Source organism: Drosophila pseudoobscura, chromosome 4 (assembly GCF_009870125.1).
Source record: "Drosophila pseudoobscura strain MV-25-SWS-2005 chromosome 4, UCI_Dpse_MV25, whole genome shotgun sequence".
Taxonomy (NCBI): Eukaryota; Metazoa; Arthropoda; class Insecta; order Diptera; family Drosophilidae; genus Drosophila; species Drosophila pseudoobscura.
In genome coordinates, this window is record NC_046681.1 from 21287351 (window position 1) to 21315082 (window position 27732).

The following is a 27732-nucleotide window of genomic DNA, read 5'->3' on the forward strand; positions in this document are numbered from 1 at the left end:
ACCCAAGCGTAAACGGAACCCACACAAAGCCCAAAAATGGGGCTAAGAAAACAAAGGGATAAAGACCTTTTCCCTCCTCCCCAACTAAGATCTTTTTTTTTGACAATTTGAAACCAGTTCAAGTGGTTTAATCATTTAACGCACATCATAAAAATCGCATCAAGTGATTTTTATTTACACGCCCAGCGCCAAAAAAACAAAGAATCCCCAAAAACTGGGGTGGGCTATCTGCCAATAGGGGTGGTTGGATGGTTGGTTGGTTGGGGAGAGGGTGGAGTTCTGGGAACCCTTTGAAACTCTAGGTGGTTGCTGGAACTGACGAAAATGAGTTTCCCCCATTAGATAAGGTTAGTTGATAATCATTTCTGCCGAATAGGAGGCAAGAATATGGAGCGGGGAAGGAACCTTTATGTTTCTTTTTCATAGGAATATTCTTTAGTAATATTTGTGGCCAATTTTAGGTGGAGTTTTAGCTTTCTTCTCTTATAGAACCATATGGATGTATCGACTATGTATAGGATTGAGGAATACTTTAATAATGTCTTTGTTCTTTAAATTTGTACCTCGGAGACTATCAAACCTTGAGCAACAAAGTATTAATAAAATAGTATTCCATGTAGATCGGGAATTTCTTATACCAATTTTGCTGAGCAAGCTACCAGAAGTGAATAAAACCAGTCGAAACTTTGGGGTTAGAAGAACACGTGCCGCGACTTTACACTTATACAATATGTTCCTGCACTCCGTCTATCCTGTTTCCACTTAATGGCAAATATTCCAGCTGTTTCTATACCATTCTTTAGAACGAAGTACCATCCGGCCGCTATATTGTATCTCCACCATTTCACCAAAGGACGATAGAGAGGACTATTCCACCTATAATGGTAATCCCATTGTACTCCCTGTACTCTTTGAGTACCCCGAGAATAAAAAGGATACCCAGAGAGAAAAAACCTATGGAACGACAGCATTTACGTATGACAATTTCTCAGTTTTTATTTGATATATAATGGATGTGTACTCGTTTAATCGAAGACTTATGTGTCTAATACAATTCGATTCGTATAAATGATGCGGAGCTGGTAGAAAAGATGTACCACAGTTAATCGTAGGTCTACAGCTAAGCTACATAATAAATATGCTATATGATTAGTCACAATATATGTATGTATGCATATATATACCCGATACATATATCTTTATATTTGGATGTGTTCGTATGTGGGATATACTTAAAACAGTATTCAGTATGCTATTCAATCGCTAGTCGAAATTTTGGCCAAAAAATTCGTATATGTATGTATGTGGTATGACAAAGAAAGTATAACAGATTAGAACACATTTGCAGTGCTTGCTAGACCCTAGCTATGGCTCTCAAACAACAAAACGAAACTCGAATAAATAACTTGTGACTTCTACAATTTCAAATACTGAAATTCATTTAAAATTTGTTTGTGTTGAGTGTTTTTTTGGTTTTTTCCTTTTGTTTTTCTTTTGAGTGAGTGTTTTCGTGTTGTGTATGTACATAAATAAACTACAAACCTAGAAAAATACATAAGTGAGGGAGAAATATCAACAAATCATCACACATTTGGGTTTCAAATAATGTATGTATGAATTAAGTGTGTGTGTATCTATAACTATGTGTATGGCGGCCATCAGGAAACCCTTTTCTTCAGCTATCCATAAGTAGATGATCGGAAATACTTCATCCTTTCAGTGAGCAGGACCTCCTCCTCGCCGTCTAGGCCATCGGCGTTGGCGACATGGTGGCCCGTGTCATCCTAGTTGGGGATTTGGTTGGTGTGGCTGCTCCGCTGCTGTTGCCACTGCCACCGCCTCCACTAGCACCACAAACGGCACCAGAGCCATGCAGCCGAAACAGTTCGCCGACCGTGATGGCCACCTGGACAGCACCTTTCCCCTCCAACACATCGGCAGCGCAGCAAATGAGATTCTACAAAAAATAATTCACAAATAATAGTTAATTTTTATGAAAATATCTTAATAATTAAAGCATTTTTTGTTTTTTTGCCAAAAGAAATCCACAGTTGTTCAGCCACTGGAGCGGAAGTGTGTCTTGGCTAAGGGAAATTCCCTCATCATTCGGTTGGTGTCTTAGCTAATCGACAATTGCCCTCACAACAGTGGCTGTAAAACTGCTGAAGAGCGTTTGAAAAGTTTTGGTACATAATTTGTTCGTATATATTTTGCTTTTTGATTTGACGTTTTTATATAGCGCTTAGTTCTGACAGTTTTGTGCTTAATAATAAATGCAACAGTTTTCATTCGCTCGCATTTTCTTCATTTCCTTGTTTTTTTTTTGGTTTGGAAGTAAGACAAAAATGTTTGGCTACAATTTTTCGTTTTGGAGTTTTTTGCAAAAAAAACATTGGCAATACCATAACCCTACAATCAGGTTGTATGTATATATGTTTGTTTTTGTATATATAAATGTATATCTGTGTATTTGTGTGTTAAATATTGGTTTATAAAAATTAATGACTGATTATGGTTTGCATTTCTTATAGCTGCCTCAATGCTGGTTCTACATATATCCTTTAATAATTTTGTTAGACAAAATATATAAATCTGGATTTAGTATATATATTATATGTTTTTTCTGAGAGTTAGAGATTGTGCTTCTTGTAGAAATTTGATTAGCTTTCAATTTACTTCTTCATCGGGATTTTTTCCTCAAGTTTAATTTAAATAAATAATTGTTAATGTTAATTTACAATGTTAGGAATGTAATTAGCACAAATTGAAGATTATTTTAGTTTGTCCTTTAACATAGTTGTAGTAAATCATATTTGATGAAGAAAAGCGTTCAGTTCTTTGAAGTTTTTCTTTTGAATTATTGCTTTTGAGAAGGAAAAAGACTGCCATAGATCCATAGATCCATAGACAGCTATAGTTAAGATAGTTATAGACAGAACAGACTAGACTGTCGTCGATCTCCAGTCAAAGGCACTATTTTCTGTGTTATTCTCTATGTGGGGGTTTTCTTTTTATAGATTTCATTTCATTTCAAAATGAGAGGCAACCAGCTTGAATGATTTCTGTATTGTGCGCCTTTGAAAAACTTCAATAGAACTTCTATATATCGTATCTGATTTGGTAAACTTTCTGTTATTTCTAAGATGGTTCTTGGACCATTCAGGGTTTGAAATTGGTACATTGGTTGGTTATTGATTAATCGCTTCATTCTATAACTATTTCACGCTTTTCTACAACTATTTTGTGTGTCCCTGCTTCAAGTAAAACCGTACAACTTCCAACTCCAGCCAGTAGCTCAGTACTGGCAGGGCTACTAGAGCCCTCGTTGCTCTCCAAACTGTAACAATACCCGTTCTTTACCATCCAACCGTTTCTTTGCGTCTACAACTATGGATAACTCTTATTTATGGTATAACCTAACTATAGCTATGCACAATTTTCGATTTTCTTAGGGGTTTTTCATTTGTCTTTTGCCAAAGTGGAACTTAATCAAGTTTAATTTCGTTGCATGATCTATATATGGTATATGTGGTATGCATATAAGTGTATATCTAATGAAGTGAAGCGTATTTTAAGATTTCAGTTCAGTTCACGCCTCGAACGCGTGTCTAGGCAAATGAAAATGTCGAATGATTGTATAGTTCTTAAATCAATTTAGAGTTCAATGAGTACTAAGACATGAACTAGGAATATGTGGGTTTTTGTTTGTTTGTTTGTTTGTGGGTATCTATAAAGTTACTGCAAGGGGCATACACGACTTTTCTTTCTGTTAGTTTAAAGTAAGTTAAAGGAAATGTCTTAACTTTGGCTATAGTCAGGTAAAAATAGTACAACCCTAAATATTCTTCTGCTATTCTGCGGAAATACAAACAAAAAGTGGCTAAAGTCAGGTATGATTTGAATGAGTTTCAAATCTGATACAAGTTCTTATCATTCTATTCACAATATAAACTAGATCTACCATAAAACAAAGGAAATGATAGATAGGATAGCATCCGGTATTACCTATTTTGTGTCCTATTTTAATTGTGGGAAATACATTTCAGTACATCTTAATAATCCTATAATTGAATCCATTAATGCTTTCTTATGTATCTTCTACTAACATTAAATATAGAAAAGATTGTTTCAAAGTTTTAAGAAGAGATACAACTAAGGAAAATGATAGGATAACTTCAGGTATTACGTATTCAGTAATTCTACATTCTGTTCTTCTAAACGATCCCATAGTGTGGATCTTCTGCTAAAACTAAATAAAATTAAGTACAAAAAAGATTGTTTCAAAGGAACATAAACTTCATTCAAAGAGTGTTTCACGGAACTTAAGCTTTCGGTTATTTTTGAATACTCCATTAGTGAATAGACTTCAACAGATCAAAGTGTCCAGTCGATACCTCATTTGTGTATGCCCCTCACGACTCAAAGAATACAATTTCAAAGTCTTTGGGTTGTCTCTCAATTAAATGCCTCAAAAGTTTCCTGTTTTTGGGGGGGTTTTCCTTAAATAGACTTAGTTCTAGTAGAAATACATCCTAATGTTGTAAAAGCATCGACTTAAACATACAAAAGCTGTAAGGGTAAACAGAAAGCAGCCTCAAGAACTCACTACCAAGTTGCTAAGCGGCAAAGCGCGCTCTGTCTTAAATCTTAAATGTACGGGCAAAATCAAGGCAAATAAATTAAGCTGTTTAGGCGGGTGATTGTTAGCCAGGCAGCGGGAAGAAGACAAGCCAAAGGAAGGTGGCTATGAAGACGCACGACAGGACCACTGTCAGGGTGTGCGAATCGTGCTTGAGCAACGAAGTTCCTGCTTCGTTGTCCTTGGACTTGAGTTTCTTCTGCTGCAGCTGTAGCTGCTCCTGCTGCAGTTTGTCCTCTCCGATGCGATAGATGCTGAAGACCTCCACCTGGGGCTTGCCATTCCTCTGCTGTTCGAAGAACTCTATCCGCCTGCTGATGGCTTCCTTGGCTGCGGCAGCGGAGACTGGAACGGGGACTGCTGCCAGATCCTTGGACTCCTCCGACTTGGACTGCTGCTGCTTCTGCTTCTCGTCGATCAGGTGATAGTGACCAGCCGGTCCTGCGGTGGCCACATCATGTTCGCTCTCCACGATGGTGTGCAATGTGCGATTGTTATTGTTGCTGCTGCTCTGGAAGGTGTGCTGGCCATGGGCACTGAGCAGATTGTGCTTGATCTTCTCGAAGGTCTTCTGTTTGGCCGTGCGCAGCATTTGCCCCACTGCCATCAGATGCTGCTGCTGTTGCTGCTGCCTGGCCACTTGATGGATCCCCACCACATCATCATCAACATCATCATTAGCATTAGCTTCTTTGCCATTGATTATCTCACAATTCTCATATAAAACATGGTCTAGCTGTTGTTGTTGTTGCTGCAACATCTGTTCTTGCTGTTGGCTGCAGGTTGTCTCAGTTAATTGCTCTTGCTCTTGCTCTGGTTGCTGCGGCTGCTGCTGCTCTTGCTGTTGCACAACAACAACCGACTGATGCTTCAACTGTTGCAGTCTCTGGTGCAGCTCTTGCTGTATGTGCTGCTGATGATGTGGATTCGCATCCAAGGCAATCAGAGCGGACACTGTGTGCAGTAGGGCCAATGCATTTGGCACTCGGCCAGCGCAAGCATCATCATTATCATCATTATTATGATTGTTGTTATAGCTGTTGTTGTGGTTGTTGCTGCTGCCGTTGATGCCATCATCATTATTGACATATACATCAGCATCATAGTCATCGTCAGCGCGTGGCAATTGTTGTTCAATTTGTGGCACAACATCTTCGCAGGAGCAAATCAACTCCTGCAACCAACACCAATAACAGAGTTTTATGCATCAGTTTTTGTTTTTGTTTTTTCAATGTGTGGGTGTGTGTGTGTGTGTAGAGTGTACTTGTGTGTGTGTGTGTGTGTGTGTGTGGGGGGGGTGGGGTAGGAAAGGTTTTTCTTAAAAACTAAGCTACATTCATTTCATTCATTGGAAAGCCACCGTTAGCCTTGATTCTACAGTTACAACTCTACAATTCATATACACAGGATAGGAAATAAATATACATATAATAGGACTTGTAGTACAGAGCGTTTCGAAGCTTCAAGACAGTTGTACAAAACAGTTTGAACAAGATGAGAGTCAGTTGGCGCGGCTACACAAAATATACATTTGAATGAGGAATCGATTCGTCTTTGGCAAAGGACTGCGCTCAGTTTTAGTCTCATCAGAGCCACCACATATTGTTAAAATTGGAGTCCTTATCAGTTCGGAAGATTTCTTTGACAGACCCGGACTCGGACTGGCTTCTGGAGTCTTTTTCGGTGATCGTTTCTTATTAGAGCTGCCACATCCTTTTAAAATCGTCCTTAGCTGTGGACCGACATCTGGATTATCGTTTAGTGGTGAAGAATTATTCAACCTACTCAGAACAGACGAACCATTCCCATCGAAGTCTTCACATCTTTTCAAAATTGGTATATTGGCATCTGGATTCGATTGCAGTGGCACAGAACTCTGTGAGTCAGTTGGACCGGCATTTGAAATCTTCAGTGGATATGGGTTCTGGTTGCCACTCCTAACGAGGATACCCTTCAATGGGGCCGTAGTTTTAGGCATCATTGTGTGTTGCTGCTGTGCTGTGGCACCCTGGGAACCCTGACTATCGCCTCCGGACCTCATCGTGGATACTGTCCTACTGCTTACTGTCATTTTTGTCCAAATTTATAGTATTTATTTTCATGTGTACATTTTCGGATCCTTGTGCGAAATTCTCGTGGGTAGATGCCACATCCGATGATTGGATGGCGGCAGCTGCCTTATTCTGGTGCCCTTGCTCCACTACGGTTGTTTCTGTTTCTGTTATTGTTGATCGCTTCAGTATAGTTATACGTCGATCGAGTTGCATATCGGGTCCGTTTGAATACATTGCGCACGGAGTGGCGCGGCGAGTGCTCTTTAGTGAATAGCACTACTCAAATGACTGAATAGAATGAATCTAAATATGGTATGTAATCGTATAGTTTGTATAATACTAATAATAATCGTCTTACAAACTTCAAATATTAGGATATCATCAGATCTCCATCTCTTCGCGACAGGAGGGTTAAGATTCGTATATCAGACAACTTGTTTATCTTTGGAGGAACCAAGGAGGAACCAAGTCTAACGATATAAAATCCAGCTACAATGTTTTGTCTTTGGACCACGTATTGGTTGGCAAACACAATTTTTTCCGATTGAATGTACACATTATACAATTATTAAAAAATAAATCACAATAAATAAATACAACCGATTGAATCAGTTATTTGTGTATAATGTATGTGTAGTATTCTTTCAACTAAAATAATCCCTTATGACATCAATTGACTGACATCCCAATTTTGTATCCCATTGACAAGTTTCGCATGGATAATGTTCTATTCGGATTGCATTTGGTGAATATTTCCATCATTTAAATGATTTTTCTGAGTTTGAGTAATTCTCTCTTATAATTTCTTTAGCTTTCCTAAGGTTTATTCCCTATCATTAGGTGATCTCATAGCTTGGAAACGCACTGTACTACGAAAGAACACAGGGAACTTGTCTTATGGCGGGGTCATGGGTCTCATCTACGCACCTCATCTACGCCAATGCGACGGCAGGCCTCCAAGAAGTTGTCCACGTTCCGCCGACATCTAGCCATGGTCAGCTTGTTCTGCAAGGAAGTACAGACAATTAGCTAACACATTAAGAGATACGAGTCCTCCTCATCCTTTATTATCACTCACCACACCAGGCGACGGCACATGGATGCTGGCCACTGAACGGGGACGCACATAGTTGGCCAAATGGCAGAGAATAACGCCGTCGGTCAAGGCCGAGGCTATATCCACGGGCAGCGTCATCTTTAGCCGTGTTTCAATGATCTGTAGGAAGGTTTTGTTTATTGAAAATCGTCTAAGGGTCGATTCCCCAATACGTACACTCCTTAACTGCGACATCAATTCGGTTTCCTCACGCTGGCGATCAAACTCCCGACGCATCGTAAAGCTCAGCTTCTCGGCGGGTATGTCATGGTTCCATGTAACCGAGCGATGGGTCTTCACCGTGCCCAACTTGGTGACGGTGCTCACTGGGGATTTGATGGTGACACTCGTGGTGCTGGCGGTTCCCGATGTAGATGTGGCTCCTCCCCCACCATTGGACGTATTGAATTTGTTTGTGCCATTCTTCATGGGACTCTGGGGCTTCACGTAGCCCAGACAATCAGCAGAGGCGGCGTTGGAGTTTCCCGATGGCGATGCAGACTTTATCTCCGTATTCCGCGAGGGTATCACCTTCTGTATGGGTTTCTTTGGTATAATAACGTCATCGACTCCATTCCCATTCCCGTTTCCATTTCCGTTGTGACCATTTTGGTTGCTATTCAGACTCGATTGTTTCATTATGGACTTTGGCAGTGTGCTGGAGCCGCCGTTGGTCAGGCCAGCTGTTGGATGTGGAATGAGCGCTGGTGGCGCTTGGTCCTCATCGTCATCATTGGGACTGTGATTGGCATTCGGATGCTTCTGCTTGTAGACACTGATCTCCTGGTTGCGCTGCTGTTTCAGCGCCTCTTTATATTCCCTGTGTGAAAGATTCGGACACAATTTAGCACAAAATTACAAGCAAAACAAAATATTGGAATACAAGTAGTAATGTAGATCCGTCGCTAAGATGCATTGCGTGTGCATGACTGGAAAAATTGTATAACTCGAGACGGACCGAGAAGTGCAAAAGGGCATGCACAATCTATCAGTGAATTATGGCACATTATTTTACAGGATCATCCAATAATGTTCCCTGGTTTTAGAGCCCTCACTTTGTAGGTGAGTGTGTGTATCTCTTCTGCTATCTGGCAGAAGATAGATAGATATCTGTCCTCTAGACATAGTATGAATGAAGAACCAGGCCCATAGGCTACTAGGTAGGTCCGTGACACACTATCCTATACGAATATCTTCCTCTGCTTAGTCTGCTGTTTCCAACTCAAGACTCCTCTTAGCACAAATTTGGATTAAGGGTTAATTTAAAAAAGATTTCAAAAGACTTAAAGACTATGTTTCTAGCAACTATAGACCGAACGGAGCACTGTAGGTAATCTCTATGGACTTAAAAGGCAAGACAGAAGAGGGTTTTATTACTCCACTTCATGGGGGTAATGCTAAATCAATCCAAATCGCTGCCTGCACACTCACTTGTAGGTCTGAATGTTGTTGAGGCTCTTGCTGGACTTGCCATTGCTGGCATGGAGTGACCGCTCCTGGGGGTCCTGGTCCATCATGAGGTCCTCGTCCTGGTCCGGCGTTGAGCCATTGCTGGAGCTGTTCGAGTGCGCGTAGCTGAGCTTGCAGGGCGAGTTCGTGGGACTGAGGGTGAGGCTCTCATCGACAATGGTGCTGGTGCTGGACGTGAGCGAGGCGTCCATCAGATCGGCATGCATGTGAATGGCGCTGGGTGCCACGGCCCGCGGCAGGGTGGCGGCCATCGAGCAGTGCAGGGGGGAGTCTGTCTTGGACTTGGGCGGATTGTCGTGCGACCAGCGCTTGTCCAGGCCATCGCTGGTGCTGTACCCGGAGTCAATCTGATGCCGCCGCTGATTGCTGCTGCTGTTGGTGCTGGCCTCCAGGACATTGCCGCTCGAATTGTGGCGCGGGGCACGGCGCAGCGTGGTGTAGCCATCGTAATTCCCACCCGATCGGGAGCCCTTCTCGTCTTTGGTGGCCTGCGTCTCCAGAAACTTGAACACATGCACCAGGCCCCTCATGCAGAGCTATAAACGGATGAATTTGGCTTTGGATTAAACGCACTCCTGGAAGGATATATTCCATGTTCTACTCACACTGGCTGGGGGCGAGGTCAGGGGATTGTTCTCCAGCTGCAGCTCCACCAGAGTGCTCATGTGGCGTATCTCCAGCGGCAGGCTGGCGATCCGATTGTTGCTCACATCCAGCGACACCAGGCTGAGGCACGTCAGCTCTCGGGGAAGATACATCAGCTGGTTGCTCCTTAGCGACAGCGAGCGCAGTGTTCGCAGTTCCCCCAGACGGGCCGGCAGGGCCGACAGCTGATTGTAGGAGGCATCCAGGTCGGTGAGGGTCTGATCCAGGCGTCCCAGTTCGTCGGGCAGCGAGACCAGGCGATTGTTGGACACGAGCAGCACTTGCAGCGGCAGGAAGCAGATCTCGCGTGGCAGCGACGACAGCTGATTGCTGCGCAGATCCAGATAGGTCAGCGAGGATAGCTGCTTCACCGACTCCGGTATGCTGCGGATCGTGTTGTGGTAGAGCAGCAGCGTCTCCAGAAAAGCGAACGTTGTCACCTCTTCCGGCAGTTCACAGAATCTATTTCGGGATAGATCTGAAAGGGGGAACAGAAGTACAGAATTAATCAGAGATCCCACACAGAGAGAAGGAGTGGAACCAGAACCCTTGCTCCATTTTCCATGCCCTCCCCACGGTCGGTGCGGCACGCCACAGTGGAGCGCATGACCTCAATCTGCCGGCAATTTAACTTGCCCCTTTCCCATTCCAATTCCCATTCCGAGCCGAAAAGCAAACGGATACAAATGAGACGTCCACAAGGAGTGCATGAACTGACGGATACCCCTCTATCTTCCATCTCAGATATCGCCGTCTATCCATGCTTATGTCTATTCGCTTATGGGAAATTTGTGCAGTGAAGACGTGTGTGCCCTAGTGGAAGCAATATACCCCTCAAGAGTCTAGAGAGTATTCCAAAAACTGGGCAAGTGCGTGGTGCGTGTGGAGTGAGCAATTAATTTACTAAATGAATTTGCATGCGAAATGAGCGCAAACAACTGGGGAGAGACTGGGGAGTGTGGGGTCTCACAGCGGGGCATAAACAGTCCGACGAAACAAAGCAACATAGAGGAAAGAAGAGGTGGAAAGAGAGACAACAGAGACATAGAGGAAAGAAGTGGTGGCCAAAGAGACCTGGGGACAGAGGCAGCGTGCAATCAACGTGAAATTGTGCGTAAAGTTTTGAGGAAAACGCGAGGGAAATATTTTTTGCGAATTGTAGAGATTGAGTGGAGATAATGCACGTCGTAGGAGGGAACCACAGCAATGGGGGGGGAGAGGGCAGAAGAGATTAAGATTTTGTTCTGTGTGGGTTGTTGGGGATTGTCCGTTGTGCATGTAGAGCGGTGCTCTGCTCGAGAGAGGTGCGTGTGGGAGTGTAGTAAATAATGAAACAGAATGAGTAAGATTTTAGTTTTGAATTAATCGAAAAGCAAGAAAAGCTTCTATGGAAACTATTGTATTAGAACAAAGAAATATTAGGTCTGTTTAATATTTCAAATATTTCCAGTAATTGTTGTCTTATGTGCTCGTTTTGTTTATTCAAAAGGAATTACATTTCTTTTGTATTATTGAGCCCTTAACGGAAGCTTGTTTTATTGTTGTAAAGTCATGTGATCGGCGGAATACTCCAGAATAAACAACTTTTTCCAGGAGTCCAATCAGCCTTAGCTTCCAGGAATTACGGTTTCCAGAACCAATAAATTATTTCCATCTTTAAACAAATACGAGTATTTGGTTCTAAATTGACTACGAGATTTTTCTCAGTGAAAGCTACCAGAAGATCAGAGCTGTATATCATCTTTTCGTGTTTCGGGCTATTTTTTTTGTAATTTTTCTGGCCGTTATTCTTCTCGTTTGGCTATTCCATAGCGCTACTACATATTTATTAATATTATATCATTTAATATGACTAAAAACAAGCCTTTCATATGATTATATGGTGCTATTGTTTTGACCCCCAAACGGTTAAGAGCGAATATAAAAGCCGTCCTGCCTTTGGGTGTCTATATATGTAAGAAGGAGTGGGCCAGCTGGCCTATTGAAGGGGCAGCGGGGAGCAGCAACAGCAGTAATAACAGCAGCAGAGGAACAGCTGATGAGTAGTAACAGCAGTAGTAACAGCAGACAGAGAAGAAGAGGAACAGAGCGAAGCAGTGAAAAGGAGAGAACAGCAGCATACGGACGCGACTCAAGCAGCAGCAGAAAATCAGCAGAAATAAGCCGTAATATTAAGAACTTTTGTAAGCACACATACCAGGCCATCGCGATAATAATACGAATAAACAATACTTTAAATAATATCTTACATTTGGGGGCTCAACCGGTCGCGTACTGCCTGTGTAAAGTGGAAAAAATCAAAAATTGTGTGTCTCATGTCTCAGAAGCCGGCAGCAGACGAAGCGAGACGGAAAAGAAAAAATTCGGTGCAAAAAAACGGCGCATTTGACTCTCAGAAGCCGCAAGCAGAGGAAGCGAGACAGCGAGTGGGTGAAAAGAAGAACCGAGAAAAAGGGGTTGTTTCAAGCCGGCTGCCCACAAGAGTATTGCGCAGTAGAATTATAATGGAAAATACAAGTGGACCACCAGCCGGGAATATGCAGAAAAACGAAGACCCAAGTGGAGCAGAAGAAAACAGGATCAATCGCCAGCAAAGCGCGAACGAGGAAGCGATGAGGTCAACACTCCTAGAAGAAAACACACAGACGCTCCAACAGCTGGTTCAACTGCTCTCGATGAAAATAAATGCAGATGAAATAGACAAGAAAAATGATGCAAAGCTGGTAGTGGAAAATTTTGCCAAAATTATTCCAGAATTCAACGGAGAAAATATGTCGGTACAGCAGTGGTTTATTAACTTCGAGCTAAACGCTGAAGCATACGGACTAAATGACAAACAAAAATACGTGCAAGCCCGAGCAAAAATGACAGGTACAGCCGCTCTTTTTCTCGAGTCCACAGCAGTGTATGAGTACGGCCAATTGCGTCATCAACTTCTACAGGAGTTTGAGTGTGAGCGTTTATGCAGTGCGCAAATTCACAATCAATTGTCTATGCGAGTGAAGATTGCCGGCGAAAGTTTTCACGAATATATACTACAGATGAAACGCATTGCTGCACGTGGGACAACAGACACGGAGTCGGTGATTCGATACATTGTCGACGGACTGAAGTTAAAAACGGATTATAAGTACACCTTGTATGGATGCAGCTCATACAAGCAGCTGCGAGAGAAGTACGAAATCTACGAAAGAACGCTCGCGGTTGATGGGGGTTTTGCCCCGAAACAAAAAGACTCACAGCCGTTCGGAAAGAAGTCCAATTTTACTAAATATGAAAGGAAGCAACACTGCTACAATTGTGGATCCCTGGAGCATCTACGCAAGGATTGCCGAGCTGCATTAAAGTGTTTCCGCTGCAATCAGACTGGACACATGTCTAAGGATTGCCCGAGTGCTGCTGCCGTAAACGTTGCATACGAGGAAAAACGCCTGAAGTCTCTTAAAATTAACGACGTGCAAGTCAAGGGGCTCATAGACACCGGTGCAGATGTTTCCCTATTAAAGATGTCAGTGTTCGGCAAAATGAGTGGTATCCATCTGCAAGCCAGTTCGTCAACTTTGAGGGGACTTGGAAACAACATCACACGCTCCGCTGGGCAGTTTACGGCAGAAGTGGAGATCGACGGAATGCGACTGGCACACAAATTCCTTGTGGTGGCCGATCATGCCGTCGGATGCGAATTGTTGCTTGGACACGACTTTATATCCAAGTTCACAATGACATCAACGCAAGGAGGATATAAGTTTTCTCCCCTGCCGGGGGAGGAAACTGAGGACATCAAACAGATAAGTATTTACAACGTGGTCGAAGAAAATACTGACATAAACATTCCGTCGCAGTTCAGAGATGCCGTCCAATCAATGATTCAGGACTTTACTGAAAAGAAGCAGACTGCAGTGTGCCCCATCATGCTGAAGATCGTACCGGACGAGAAAATAGCGCCGTTTCGACATTCGCCAAGTCGAGTGGCCATCAGCGAAGCCGACGTTGTCAAGCAGCAGATCGATGAATGGGCCAACGCTGGGATAATACGACGCTCATCATCAAATTTCGCCAGTCGGACTGTAATTGTCAAGAAAAAGGATGGGAGCAGCCGGGTCTGCGTGGACTATCGTCAGTTGAACAAGATGGTCTTGAAAGATTGCTTTCCCGTTCCAATCGTTGAAGAGGTGCTGGAAAAACTGGAAAATGCTAAGGTGTTCACCATCATGGACTTAGAAAATGGGTTTTTCCACGTTCCTGTGGAAGAAAGCAGCAAAAAATATACGGCGTTTATAACGAAGGAAGGCCTCTTTGAGTTCAACCGTGCGCCTTTCGGTTTTTGCAATTCGCCAGCAGTTTTCATCCGTTTTATAAGTTTTGTATTTCAAAACCTTATAAATGAAAACATTCTTGACCTGTACATGGACGATATCGTTATACACGCTGAAACCGCCGACGAATGCCTGGGAAAGCTGAAGAAGGTTTTTGATGTTGCAGCTGAATACGGGCTGAAGATGAAGTGGAAGAAGTGCCGATTTCTGCAGTCGACCATTACATTTTTGGGCCACCAAGTTGGAGGAGGTGAAATCAAGCCTGGATTGGAGAAAACCAAAGCCGTCAGCAAGTTCCCGATGCCGAAAAACATAAAGGCTGTGCAGTCGTTTTTAGGATTAACTGGGTTTTTCCGTAAATTCATAAGAAACTATTCGCTAATCGCCAAACCACTGACCAATCTGCTGCGAAAAGATGTTCCATTTAAAATGAGTCTGGAGGAGCAGCAGGCGTTCGCTACATTAAAGGAAGCATTGGTGAAAGAGCCGGTCTTGAAACTTTATCGCAGGAATGCAAAAACCGAGATACACACTGATGCGTCAAAGGACGGGTTTGCAGCGGCGTTGTTACAATGGCTCGAAGGACAATTGCATCCGATCTTATTCTGGAGTAAGAAAACCTCGGAGTCTGAAGCACGACAGCATAGCTATATACAGGAAGCCAAAGCAATTTTCCTAGCGTGCAAAAAATTTCGTCAGTACATACTTGGAACCAACTTTAAGCTCGTAACGGATTGCGCCGCTTTCAAGCAAACGTTAAGCAAGAAGGACGTTCCGCGGGAGGTAGCCCAATGGGTCCTGTACTTGCAGGACTACGACTTTGAAGTGGAACACAGACCAGGAGAACGGCTGAAGCATGTGGATTGCCTGAGTAGGTACCCAATTGATGTCATGATGGTATCTTCGGAAGTCACAGCAAGAATTAAGAAAGCCCAGCAGGAGGATACGATGATCAAAGCAGTTTCCGAAATTTTGAAAAGTAAACCATATGACAACTTTAAGTTGAAAGCTGGTCTCGTATACAAAGTGGTGCAAGGCACGGACTTGCTGGCAATACCGAAGTCATTAGAAAAAGAAATAATAACCGACGCTCACAACGTAGGACACTTTGCCGCTCAAAAAACAATGCACACCGTACAGCAGAGCTATTGGATTCCACATCTGGAAGGAAAAGTAATTCAGATCATAGGAAACTGTATGAAATGTATAATCTACAACAAAAAGCTTGGCAAAAAAGAGGGATTTCTGCATCAAATTGACAAAGGATCACAGCCGCTGTATACTATACACGTGGATCACCTTGGGCCTATGGATGCCACTTCAAAGCAGTACAAGTACATCTTCGCAATGGTTGATAGCTTTAGTAAGTTCGTATGGATGTATCCCACAAAAACAACAGGAGCAGACGAAGTTCTCAAGAAGTTAAGGGAGTGGTCTGATGTATTTGGTAATCCGGCACGCATAGTAAGCGATCGTGGAGCAGCATTTACATCTTCAAGCTTTGAGGAGTTTGTCAAGGAAAAGAACATCGAACACATATGGAGCACCACAGGGGTACCAAGAGGAAACGGACAAATTGAACGCGTAAACCGATCTATTCTCAGCATCATTTCCAAATTGTCGTCGGAGGAACCTGGAAGATGGTATAAGTTCGTACCGCGAGTTCAAAGGGCTATCAACAGCACTGTTCACGTGTCTACAAAGCGTTGTCCATTTGAGCTGATGATCGGGGTAAAAATGCGTTGTGGACCGGATAGCGACATACTTCAGCTAATAGAAAAAGAGATGGTTGATAATTTTGAAGACGAGAGGCAAAAGATGCGACAAGAGGCAAAAGAAAATATTCAGCAGGCCCAGGACAGATACAAGGAACAGTTCGATAAAAAGCGGAAATGCGAATACGGATACAAGGTCGGAGATCTCGTAGCCATACGTAGAACACAATTTGTAACCGGTAGAAAGATGGCCAGCGAATTCTTAGGGCCATACGAAATAACCAACGTGAAACGAGGCGGACGCTATAATGTTCGAAAGGCAGCAGACGTCGAAGGACCAAGCAACACGACCACAAGCAATGATAACATGAAACTATGGAGCTTTTATGTAGAAAACGAGGACGCATTGTCATCAGGGACTGATGACTAATCAGGATGACCGAGTGTAAGAAGGAGTGGGCCAGCTGGCCTATTGAAGGGGCAGCGGGGAGCAGCAACAGCAGTAATAACAGCAGCAGAGGAACAGCTGATGAGTAGTAACAGCAGTAGTAACAGCAGACAGAGAAGAAGAGGAACAGAGCGAAGCAGTGAAAAGGAGAGAACAGCAGCATACGGACGCGACTCAAGCAGCAGCAGAAAATCAGCAGAAATAAGCCGTAATATTAAGAACTTTTGTAAGCACACATACCAGGCCATCGCGATAATAATACGAATAAACAATACTTTAAATAATATCTTACATATATATCAGGTTATGATCTTCCCACCTTAAGACAAATATTCTAGCTGTGTCCATTACATCTCACTCCGCTTCTGTATCTCAGACAGTACCTACTTATGCTGTTGCAACACATGTACGTACACAGATCCCCCATAAAAACATGACACATGCCTCTGGCCACTTGCCACACTTTTCATGCCCCTAAAAGAAAGATCTCTTTCTGTTTTAAAGAGGTTTTTGGTGCTCCACTAACCACTTCAAGTTGAAGCTTTAAAAAATGTGTGGCGTTAAGGTTAAGTAAAGTTTTGACCACTTTAGACCATACTGTGTGTTGGGCAACAGTGCGTATGCAATTTTTGGTGGAATCTTAATAGCCATAAAAGTAAGCTTTACGATCGGCGGACGAGTTTATTTCTTCTTTTTTTTGCCAAGTAAAAAACGAGAAATGAGCAATCGTGGGGCTGGAAAAACTGGCTAGACCGAGGCAGAGAGTGACAGAAGACAGACGTCGGGCAGGGAGTGGGGACTGGGGACTGGGAACTGGCGACAGCTGCGTTTCTGATTTACGCACTGAGTGGCTGCTCCCACCCCGCCAACCGCCGCGACTCCAACGCCAAACTCCAGGAGCTAAGCAGGCCAGGAGACTTATGGCTGATGGCTCATGGCTGGAGGGGGCCCCTGAACAAAGGCGATGAATGGATGGTAGCTTTTAGACATTAACCTGCCACATGGAGAGGCTCTCCGGCTGCATACCGAATGAGCACACAATGATGCAACACAACACAACACAGCACATCGCATCACATCACATCACACAATGATGCAACAGCAGTAGGGGCAGCAGAATGGGAGGCCTCCTTCCAGAAGGAGAAGACCCAGGAAGCAGGTTGAATAAACCTTTCCCAGGCCAATGACGCCCAGAGGATGTGGCTGGGGATGCGGAAATTGGATTTCCCTTCGAGGGTGCAGGCCATCGATGTGGGACAAGCTGCTACTGACTTTGCACTTTGAACCTGCCCCATCACACACGACACATGCCTCTGCCACACCTGATGCTAAATGAATCCGCTCCTCTGCTGACTGGCATCCATCCAAGTGCTGTATCTGCATCTGTGTCTGTATCTGGCCCAGGGCCAACTCTAACGCATTGCGACAAAAGCGAATTTCATTTGTACGCCTCGCAAAAACATACATAAATCATATGTTTTCATTTTTTTCTATTTTGCAAAAACACAAAAGTGGATCGGTGTTTATTTTTGGGTACAACTTTTGCCCACCTGAGGCCTGGCCCCCGCATAAAAACTCATAAATATTGCAGAAAATATCCCCAGACTGGGGGGGGGGACAATTATACAAAAAACCGCCAGAGCCAGGAAGGGTGCGGCCTGGGATTTGGGTAACACCCAAAGCAAAGAAAAAAAAACAACAGGGAAAAGAGAAAAACACCGTGGATGAGAAGGGGACTACAAGAGAGACGGATATGGCATCTATGGGAAGTATATTAGTGCACAATCCAAAGGGATAATATTCTGTAAATCCATATCTCCGATTGCAGATTTTTTTTATAGATAATATAGCAATCGAATGGATAGATCAGCCAAAGTTTGTTTACCATTTTGAGTGTTTATAGATAGACTATCTCTCGGTTTTTTCTTTGTTTGTTTTGGTTTTTGCAACTTTTCCAATCGATTGTGAGGCTTCTTTCAGTAAACAGCTGACAGGGTTGCCAGCCCCATGTATTTTATTTGTATTGACAACTCACAGAAATGAAAGTTTAATAACTACACGTTTTCACTTTAATTTACAGACGATTTTCTTCAATTATCTAGCTCAATTAATTGTATTATTTAATTAATTTAAAATAAGCAATAATTAGCTTAATCAGTGTTTTATTTTATTCCACATTTTCCCCCTTAAAACTAGTCAACCCATGCCAGCTTATTGATTTTTAATTTGTATCGATTTGCCTTAAACACTCTTCACATATCCTGTAGGCCAACCTGCAGGATTTGACTGCAAAAAAGAAACCATGTGGCGGCAGAAATGGACGGGAAATTTGACTTTGAAGGGCGGGTGCCGCAAGCCACGAAAAGTCTGGGGTCTGGCCGGCCCGGAAGCAGCAAAACATTCAATTGATGGCGCCCCAAACGATATTGGCAAATGGAGCTCTTAGCTCTCACTCTCTCTACCTCTCTCCCTCTCTCTCTGCTCTCCGTGGACATGTGGGCGAGCACGTGGCCAGAGAGACAGCGACCCAACCCGTCCATACTTTATATGGCGGCATATCAAGTCTTTAGATAGTTTGTTTTTTTTTTTTTTGGACTGTCGATGTCGATGGCACTCCATCTCCATGTCCGTTCAATTTTTACGAGTTTGCTTGGCTCTGCCGCTCGATGTCCACGGCTACGTATAGAGGGGTACTCGTCTATTGATGGATTTATTGAAATTAATTCGTTTCAGTTTTATTACTGAATTGTCAGTGGCAAAGTGGGGCGAAGAAATTATGAATCATTATGTACTTCCATATGGAGGAGGAAATGCTTTTGGGGTTGGGCAAAAAAAGGGGGTAAATAAAAGAAGGGAACAAGGGGATTGGAACAGGAAGGGAAGGAAATGTACGAAAAATAAATGAATATACTAGAACGAGTGAGTGATTAAGAGGGAATGGATAGCCAGAAAAATAAAGAGAATGAATGGAAAAGGAAAGAAATTGAGTAATCGTGAACTAAAGGGCAAACGAATTAAGAATGAAACTGAAATGAAAATGGAAATGGCTAGCAACTCAATAAATCGAATGCTAAGTATATGAACAAATTGGGACTGAGAGCTTCACTGCCAGGAATAACTATTTCTGTGTTGAAATATGCGTAGTTGTCACATCTGACATCTGGACAATCAGCAAACAATCAGAAAAGTCCGCCCGGGGACCCATTTACCAATTAAATAATATTTATTTATATTCCGAAGCAATCACCCCACACAATGTGCGTATTCGTTATATGTGGAGCAAGCAGGCAGTGAAGCAACTTTTCCAGCTAATCAAAATAAATAATATGAGAAATGGCATTTGTTGGCTCGTCTGTCCATCGATTGATTACGTTTTCATATTGAGAGCGGGAAGCACTTCAACACTATCTGCCCCTCAACACTGCACAGGGTCTGCTTCATTTGGTATACCCTAGTGGAGGGATAGAACACTTTCATGCAAAAGATACACATCTCATCCAAGACTAATCGAACCTGGAACCCATCTGCAAGGAAGGGTATCAAATGAATCGACTCCCGAGGGCATGTAGATTTCTCTGTTGTTTGCTTTCGACGCTGCAATTCCGCGTACTTTCTGCTGATTCGTCATCCTCTGTTCTGCCGGGATTGTTCTTCATTTAATCACAAGGCAAACAAGAGCACTTTCTGTTGGCCGAGTGTAAACAGCATCGAAGAAAACAAATATTTGAAAACATTTGGAAGCAAGGAGGGAATGCGTTTGATTTTTGAGCGGAAAGGCAATCAAAGTATAGCAGCTGTGTGCAGGCCAAGAGTCTGCTCTTTACACTATTTAGTTATGGATTGGCTTCTTCCGACAAAAGGATACCCCAGGGTACTACAAAATATTTATAAATCTTGTAGTTGTGAAGTATGAAAGCCCTTCTCTCAGACAGAACAGATAAATGGCCACACTTTCTGGGATAGGCTAAAATTGTTGTTTCTAGGAGTCTCTAAGTTTGTGGATTTGCCTCTACTTTTCCAGATTTTTGGAATGTGAGGTAGATATAAATAATACATATGTATTTATCGGATCGTAAAGTAATTCTCAGAGTGTTGTTTCAGAGATTAAGAATTCTTCTGCACTTCTGCCTACTTTGCTGGCCGTTACTCTTGTCATTTGCCTATTCTTTTGCTGTACTCATGCCGAGTGAGATAGACTCGCTCAGAGAGGATCATAAGAGAGATGTCTGGCCACTAATTGTGTTGCAGTCTTTGCAAGGGACCGAGCACCTAGGAACTTCTTATTTTCACAGCTCTTTGTAAAATTGACTGTGAAAGAGAATAAAAGTGGATACCCTGACAAATATTAACCCAACCCCGACATAGGTCTGGTTTAATATTCTCCTAGATTTGTCCATTGAATACCCTTAGCCTTACGAGTATATACCCTTGAGCTCCACGCGAACCGGGTAATACGATGAAGAACAGAAGTCAAGCCCGAGTTCTTCTATGCTTTGTTCTCCCATCTCCCATCCCCCACGGAGACTGTCGACTCAATTGCTCTGACTTTATTTGCAGCTGTTTGTAATCTGATCTATGCATTTCCCCCCTTTCCCGCTCCTCTCTGAGGGGCGCGTGCTGTCTGGTCTGTGCAGCAATTAAGCTAAAACAAAAACAATAAGAATGCCCCTCAACTATTAAATAATGCTAACACTTATAAATTAACGAAATGACTCAATGAATAATGATGTGGTGTGTGTGTCGACACTATCTGTGTCAAGTTTGCAGTGCCCCCAATCATGCCACATTTATAACTGTAGATATGATTATATACATATATGTATGTACATATTTATAGGAAAAAGTCGTTCAACTGCAGATAAGCCTCGTGAGACTGCAAACAAATTGCAATTTATCGCATGAAAGCATATTTTATTTTTAGCCCTGTGATGAGGGCACAATGAAGGTTCATTTAGAATACTATAAACGGCATATGTGGAGACCTTTGAGCAATTTTAGCATAAAGAAATCCCTAATAGGTTGCCTTTTGTATTCGTATTTCATATATGGTTTATTTATTGCAGTCAGAAAATACCAGAAAGGTTACAAAATAATGTGCAAGCAGTGCATTCTTTGGGTCGGGTATTATTCTTGGAAATTTGAAATTACATACATTTTTTCCTCTCTACATTTTATTCTCTTTCCCATTTTTATGACTTCACTTTCATTCTGTATTTCACTTTTGGTTGCGTGCAACTATTCGCAAGACGGTCTTCAATAATGACGACCTTTAATATGTTCCTCAAATACATATACCATGTTCCATTTCCACTGTGCCAATATTTCCCATTTATTCTCTGTACAAATTTCCCATAATTGAGCGGACAGAGTCGCTTTGACGATCCCATCTCTACCTATGTATGTATGTATATCCCTCACGATGCGCTCTTTCAGTCTCTCTCCCCCTCTTCTCCCCCCCTCAACATATTTCCCATGCAAGCCATGAAGCAACACAGTTTTAGGAGCACAGGAGATAAGCGACGTGCCCACACGGTGGTCACATTTCCTTTCCTCTTTTGTGTGCCGTGCCTGTCGTTCTGTCTTCTGGGCGGCGAGGAGAATAAATAGCAATAAACGTACAACAAAAAGCACAACTCTATCTATCTATCTATCTGTCTGCCGTCTGTCTCCTCTCATATTTACAATACACACACACACACGACAAAAGCATTTCCCGCACACCCCAACCCATGCCAGGGAAATTGTTTTGTTTGGCGAGAAGACTTACCAAAACAGAAAACATTTCTTGTTCCCTCTCTGCAGACAGCTTACACAGGCCCCCACATTTCCCCGTCTGGGGTCTGCGCAGCTGCTTTTGTTGTTAAAGTCGATTCTGTTGGGGAGTGTACTGTATGGTATTTTCTGGAAGTTATGTTGGCAAAGTGGCATCTACGGAAACATAGGGACAAGTAATAGACCTGTCCTGGCAAAATCCTGTCCCATAAACGATATGGTATGGATACATTGGTTTCGAATGACACAAACAAAGACCATTCCTGTTTATTCCCCCGTCTGGCTTTACAGCTGTTTTTGCAAAAGAAATCACTGGATATTTCTTCGACTTTCAGACTACACAGCTGTTTTTGCAATGAAACACCCATCAAATGACTAACAGTTTGTGGAGTACCCTTAACGCCTTACAGGCGGCTACAGCAACAGTTCTGCTTCCGCTGGTTTTTGCATCGAGTTTCTGTAAAGTCGATTTCTGCCCCTGACTTTTTTTCCATCTTTTTCTCCCCACTTTTGTCCAGTGGCAGCTGCATTTTTTCACCGTTTCTGCTTCGTTTTTATACTTCTACTCTTCCTGCCGTTGCTGTTGCTGCTGCTACTACTGGTGTTGCACGTTGCAATTATTTTAAACAATTTCCTGCCGCATCGTTGTCTTATGTTGATTTTTAAGCTGGTCGATTCTTTTTTTATGGCTTTGTCTAGAATCGGTTTATGGTGTCTCTGTTCTCTGTTTGATTTACGTGACACGCGTGTTAAGTGAATGCCAGTGCACCCAATGAAATGCACTCCAAGGACGGGAAGTGTATGCTGCTGACAGGCGCCTCCCAGCCGGTCTGGGCTGGACTCCCTTCTGCCTCTCCATCAATCTTCTTTGCCTTTTGGGGGTTGTAAAAGATGCCAGGGAAATGGGTATTTTATGCTCCTTTCTTTGGCTCGGCTTTCCACTCTCATTGATTTGTTGAGAGACCCTTGCAACGTGGCCCGTGCCGCGTTTGTGGTTGCAGCCATTAGTACAAAGAGATGTTGCCACCTCTTCAGCGTACATTTCTTGGGGGGTAGATTTGTCCTGCGCTCGTCTGGGGCTCTTAGCTGGCAAACATTTACCAATATTTCCCAAATATTTTACCCTGAACGTGACTTTTTCTTACATTTACCCTTAACCCCACTTTACCTTCCATCTTTCTCTCTTCCTGCCATTCCCCAATTCTTTCACACATTTTAATTACTAATTAGTCACGCCTTTCCCCCAAAACGCGATGATGATGATGACTCAATTATTCATAGGTATCCAAAACAGCCACAAAACGCATTGAACCACATCCAGAGAAACTTCATCATAAAAATAAAAATAAAAGCCGGAAGCTCTTTACGCCTCCACTGCCTTATAGAGAAGGGTTTTCGAAAGAACTTGAGGCGGAGGAACGAGTCGATAGCGCGTGACCAAAAGTCACGGACTGGCCTCAGGGTTGTCACCCCACGCAGGCATCATCGCGAATAGAGAGGCACGTCACGTACTCCAGGAGAGAGGCTAGATTGATAAAAAGGAAATTGAAAAACATATAATGTACTACATACATTTACTAATGGCTGGAAACGGAATTTCTAGAATTCAGAGTGAACAGATTGAAAAATACAAAAAATGTTAATGGATCGGAAAAGAATTTCCCTAGCAATTAAGAAAATATTTTTACGATGGGAAATATTTACGAACAGAAGTAAATTAATATTTTCACACAATAGAAAAAGAGATTTTTCAAAATATCAGATGGAAAATTATACTACTTTTGGGGTTTTATCTCATCTTGTTGCTTTCGATATAACAAATTGAAAAGAAGATCGAAAAAAAAGTTTCAAAATTCCGAAAATCTTTGAATTTTGTGAAAATATGGAAACAGTTAAACATTTTTGTAAATAAAATTTATATATGGGCATATAAAAACTTTTTTACTTTAGGAGATATTTTAATATAATGAAAATAATAATAATAAATGAAATGAAAATAGTTTGTATTCAGTTGAGGCTTCTGAAACAAGGTGTATCTGTAAAACTACAGGTGCTCAAGGCACGACAGGTACAAAAAACTACCCTTATCTCTTGATTCTAAGATACCCTTGGCTTCGTGGGAACACGTTATTCACACTAAACTCTACATTTAGTTGCAATATCACTTATAAATGAATTTGTAGCTATAGAATGGTAGAAATACTAGTTAATAATCATTTTACAAAGAACTCATTAATTTCGAACCAGTTTTTACCGAATTTTATTATATCTAATTAAAGCACATTTCCCATCGCCATCGGTATTCCATAAATGTCTTTTCAATTTATGACACAATTTATTTTTATCTTTTTGTGGCAATTAATCTTCAATTTCTAAAAATATATCCATTCCCTCGTGCCTAACTTTCATTTCAGATAAATCCACCTCACTTATACACACACACACACACACGCACCCAGAGGCACACCCTACACACAAACGGTAAAGTAAAAATCGATGAGCGAGATGTCCCGTCTGGGTCTGCATGGAAGAACATCTGTTTCGGGGTAGGAACAGATGGGCGGCGGCAGGAGTTGAGGGTGGGCCTTGGGTGTACACATCATAGTTGTTCCTCCTCTGCTGCCGGGTGCATATTTTGGCCCAAACAAAACCGAAAGTTGGTTGAACTTCACCCAAGTACTTTTTCGACCAATTTGCCGGGTGGCGTGCAACAGCAACAACAACAGCCACAGAAACAGCAAAAGCACCCTCCCCTCCCGACCAAGTGCGAATAGTGCAAAGTGCACATGGAAGGAGGAGAAGAAGGAACAGCAGAACAGCGAGACTCACTGTCCTTGGGCGCAAGCGAGATGGCAAGTGAGATGCGTGGCTGCAGTGTACTTCTTTATAAAAAGTCATAAAAATGTGAAAGTACTGGCTAAACGAGGCAGTAGCTGCTGTGCGGCAGTACGTTCGCCGTGAAATCAATAATGCGTGCACAAAAATAGCTGGTTAACCAGACCAAGTCGTTTTTAATGCTTCAAGAAATACAAATAATGTAGTAATGAAACATATTGTTTTGCCTTTTTTGCTGCACTAGCAGAAAAACCACTACTGCAAAGGAGCTGCTTTCTAGTTTAACATTTACTTAAGGAGCGACAGAGAGAGAGAGAGAGCACGCAAAAGAGAGACTCCAGAGAGTATGAGGGAAATGAGCAGCTGATGGCGGTGGCATGGCAGAATCCCAGGCAGCGACGGCCACTGCGACCGCGGCTGCTGCAGATTATTGATTTTCAAACAACAAAAGGAACATTTTTGAGGCTGCGCTGCCTAAGATAAGGAAACGCAGCAGCGATAGGTGGCAGAGGGAGGCAGGCAGACACACCTTCCCTCTGAGCCGCGCCCAAAAAACAAACCACAACGATACGCACCTGCAATTACCGTATCCGTGAGCGCGTACTTGGTGCCCGTCTTGGGAAAGTCCTTCAGCTTGCGATTGGTGAGGATCAGCTCCCCGCTGAAGTGCGCCTCCTCAAGGATACGCTCCAGGGAGCGCGTCAGCTGCGAGTGGCTCAGCAGCGCCGACGATGATGAGGAAGCGCCGGGCGACGCGGACGAGGAGTAGGAAATGGAGCTGGTGCTGGGGCTGCCGACGGCGACGCTTTGTAGGCGATGGTAGACCGTGGCAGCCATTCTCGAGCGTGTAGGCGTGGTGGCGGCGGCGACGGCGACACACAAAAACACACACTCGCGCAGGCCAGAGAGGGCCCGGGACGCACTATCAAAGACTTTAAAACGATTAAGCAAAAAGCGCGATTAGATCGTAGGCATTTTGCTGATTTTATTTTAAAATTATTCTAGCGGCTAACGCTATGAAATGCTCATTGATAAGATTTCCGGGAATTGGATTTTCCTTTTGAGGCTTCCTTGCTGCGGCTTCTACTTCTTGTTTATTCTCCACTCTTCTTCCTCACACACACACACGACCTCCGCAGACGAACAGAATCGAAAAACGATGCGAGCGAACCCATACGACGACGAAAACAAAATAAAAAACAAGTGTGACCGCGGACAAATTGACAAAAATATACCGTACGAGCCTCGGAAATATACCACAATATACCGTCTCATTTGAAAAACATACCGTAAATATACTGACGAATTCTAGTTCGGTTCATATTCTGTTCACATATTCCACGTTTTTGATATTCCATCGAATATTACTAGCTGTGCTACGATCAAAATCCGATCATCCTTGAGATGATTTAAAAAAAAAAAAAAGAATATTACTAATAGATGAAATTGATAAAATATACCATTATGTACCGATACACCGTCGGTTATTTTGACCATTAAAAAATACCGTAAAAGGTCTCTCTACAAACGAATATATAATAAATAAATATATCGATGAATATTTTTTGTTCATGCGCAGGACTAGATTGAAAAGAACCTTTTGTGCGGATAAGCTCTTATTCTACCAGACTTCAGTCCACCTAATTCTAGTCAGCCACGACCCATCTGATAATCGAGCATCTTAAGCTTGTACTGCTTAAATTGGAATTTCGTGTAGTTGAGCTTGAGGCAGACAACGTAGGTGGGGTGGTTTAACAATCAATCGAGCAGAAAACATGTGCGATAAATTCGCATCCAAGCAGTCGCACTGTTAAGGATGCTGCTGCTGTTATGTTGTTGTATCAGTTTGGACCTAACCCCCAGGCCATTTCTTTAGTCTGCACTATCAGCAAAGAGGGGTCGAGAGGGGAGAGCCGTGACTTTGCTAAAATCTAGGAGGCAAGGCCCAGACAGAGCCAGAATCTGCTGCCAGTCATGACCCGATGTGTACTATGACTTGTAATTCTTTCCATTTTTGTCTCAATTTCAAATTTAAATTGTTCTTTTATTATTTGGAGTAAGATTTATTTATCTATGGACAATTGTACAGCCTTTTACAATTCGAAACCGATATTATATATTAAAACACACGTACATATGCTTTCAAAATTATAAAAAAGCCACTTTATAAAGATATATACTTTTACCGCTTAACAAATGTTTACGAATATAGCCCCAGAGCCACATACGAGTTCACCTTAGGACTGAATTGGGCAAAATATTGAGTAACTCTGAATTTGTGGAGCCAACATACAATCGGAGCTCGAAAAAATTAAAATTGAATAAAAAATTCGGAATTTAATACAAGTGAAAAAGTGAAGTTCAAATTCAAAAAGACAGCGTTTCCATTTTATTTATATATTTTCGTTAATTATTCTTCAATACTTTATTTTTAAAGGTAAGTAAAAGAACAGAAACATAGGCCAAACTGCAAATTCCTTCCAAAAAACCGCAAGCTCTTGTCGATGAATGGCGTTTAAAAAAAAAGACAGCAACGGATCCGGCGGGCAAATCACAAAAAATCAGAGGAAGAAAACAAGAAATTAGGAAAGACTCGAGGATGGATTGAAGGTTGCTATGAAGTGTGAAAAATCTTGCCAAAACTTGTGATAGACTTGCAAGTGAAGGATGCTCTTGTCGGGAGTTAATCTAAAAATTGCACCCAAGTGTGGCATGGGAATAATGTCATGAAGAAATTCTTTT

At 42.5% G+C, this 27732-nt stretch overlaps 2 protein-coding genes and 1 long non-coding RNA gene across 9 annotated transcripts; 1 reads left to right on the forward strand and 2 right to left on the reverse strand.

Annotated features, from left to right (window-relative positions):
- Nucleotides 1–970: 970 nt before the first annotated feature.
- On the reverse strand, nt 971–26198 carry Lrch (Leucine-rich-repeats and calponin homology domain protein). Of its 3 annotated transcripts, XM_033379376.1 has the most exons (8): nt 25566–26198; nt 9865–10382; nt 9221–9795; nt 7967–8609; nt 7772–7909; nt 7621–7698; nt 4728–5813; nt 971–1957 (listed from the first exon to the last, which is right to left on the reverse strand). In XM_033379376.1, exons 1-8 carry the CDS (start codon nt 25825–25827, stop codon nt 1745–1747), a joined length of 3513 nt encoding a protein of 1170 aa, XP_033235267.1. In that variant the 5' UTR covers nt 25828–26198; the 3' UTR covers nt 971–1744. The 3 variants fall into 3 exon arrangements, with proteins under 3 accessions (XP_033235267.1, XP_015035969.2, XP_033235266.1); XM_015180483.2 differs by lacking the exon at nt 4728–5813 and having other exon boundaries at nt 25566–26191; XM_033379375.1 differs by lacking the exon at nt 971–1957 and having other exon boundaries at nt 3699–5813.
- Nucleotides 6049–7193, reverse strand: LOC26533249 (uncharacterized). 5 transcript variants are annotated; one of them, XR_004469035.1, is made up of 3 exons: nt 7056–7193; nt 6425–6996; nt 6049–6371 (listed from the first exon to the last, which is right to left on the reverse strand). XR_004469035.1 is itself a non-coding variant. In XM_015180484.2 (2 exons), exons 1-2 carry the CDS (start codon nt 6708–6710, stop codon nt 6141–6143), a joined length of 516 nt encoding a protein of 171 aa, XP_015035970.2. In that variant the 5' UTR covers nt 6711–6746; the 3' UTR covers nt 6049–6140. The 5 variants fall into 5 exon arrangements, 2 of the variants coding, with proteins under 2 accessions (XP_015035970.2, XP_033235269.1); XR_004469036.1 differs by having other exon boundaries at nt 6440–6996; nt 7052–7193; XR_004469034.1 differs by having other exon boundaries at nt 7052–7193.
- LOC117183911 (uncharacterized) lies at nt 6870–7301 on the forward strand. The gene is made up of 2 exons (XR_004469037.1): nt 6870–7005; nt 7068–7301. It is a non-coding gene; the product is annotated as an uncharacterized lncRNA (long non-coding RNA).
- Nucleotides 26199–27732: the final 1534 nt, after the last annotated feature.

Coding starts and splice junctions, on each gene's coding strand:
- LOC26533249 (XM_033379378.1), bottom strand. CDS start 6,710: ATGACAGTAAGCAGTAGGACAGTATCCACGATGAGGTCCGGAGGCGAT. Junction 6,386..6,424: donor GAATGGTTCGTCTGTTCTGA/GTAGGTTGAATA, acceptor ACGATAATCCAG/ATGTCGGTCCACAGCTAAGG.
- Lrch (XM_033379376.1), bottom strand. CDS start 25,827: ATGGCTGCCACGGTCTACCATCGCCTACAAAGCGTCGCCGTCGGCAGC. Junction 7,699..7,771: donor ATGTGCCGTCGCCTGGTGTG/GTGAGTGATAAT, acceptor ACTTCCTTGCAG/AACAAGCTGACCATGGCTAG. Junction 1,958..4,727: donor TAGCCACCTTCCTTTGGCTT/GTCTTCTTCCCG, acceptor TATTTTTTGTAG/AATCTCATTTGCTGCGCTGC.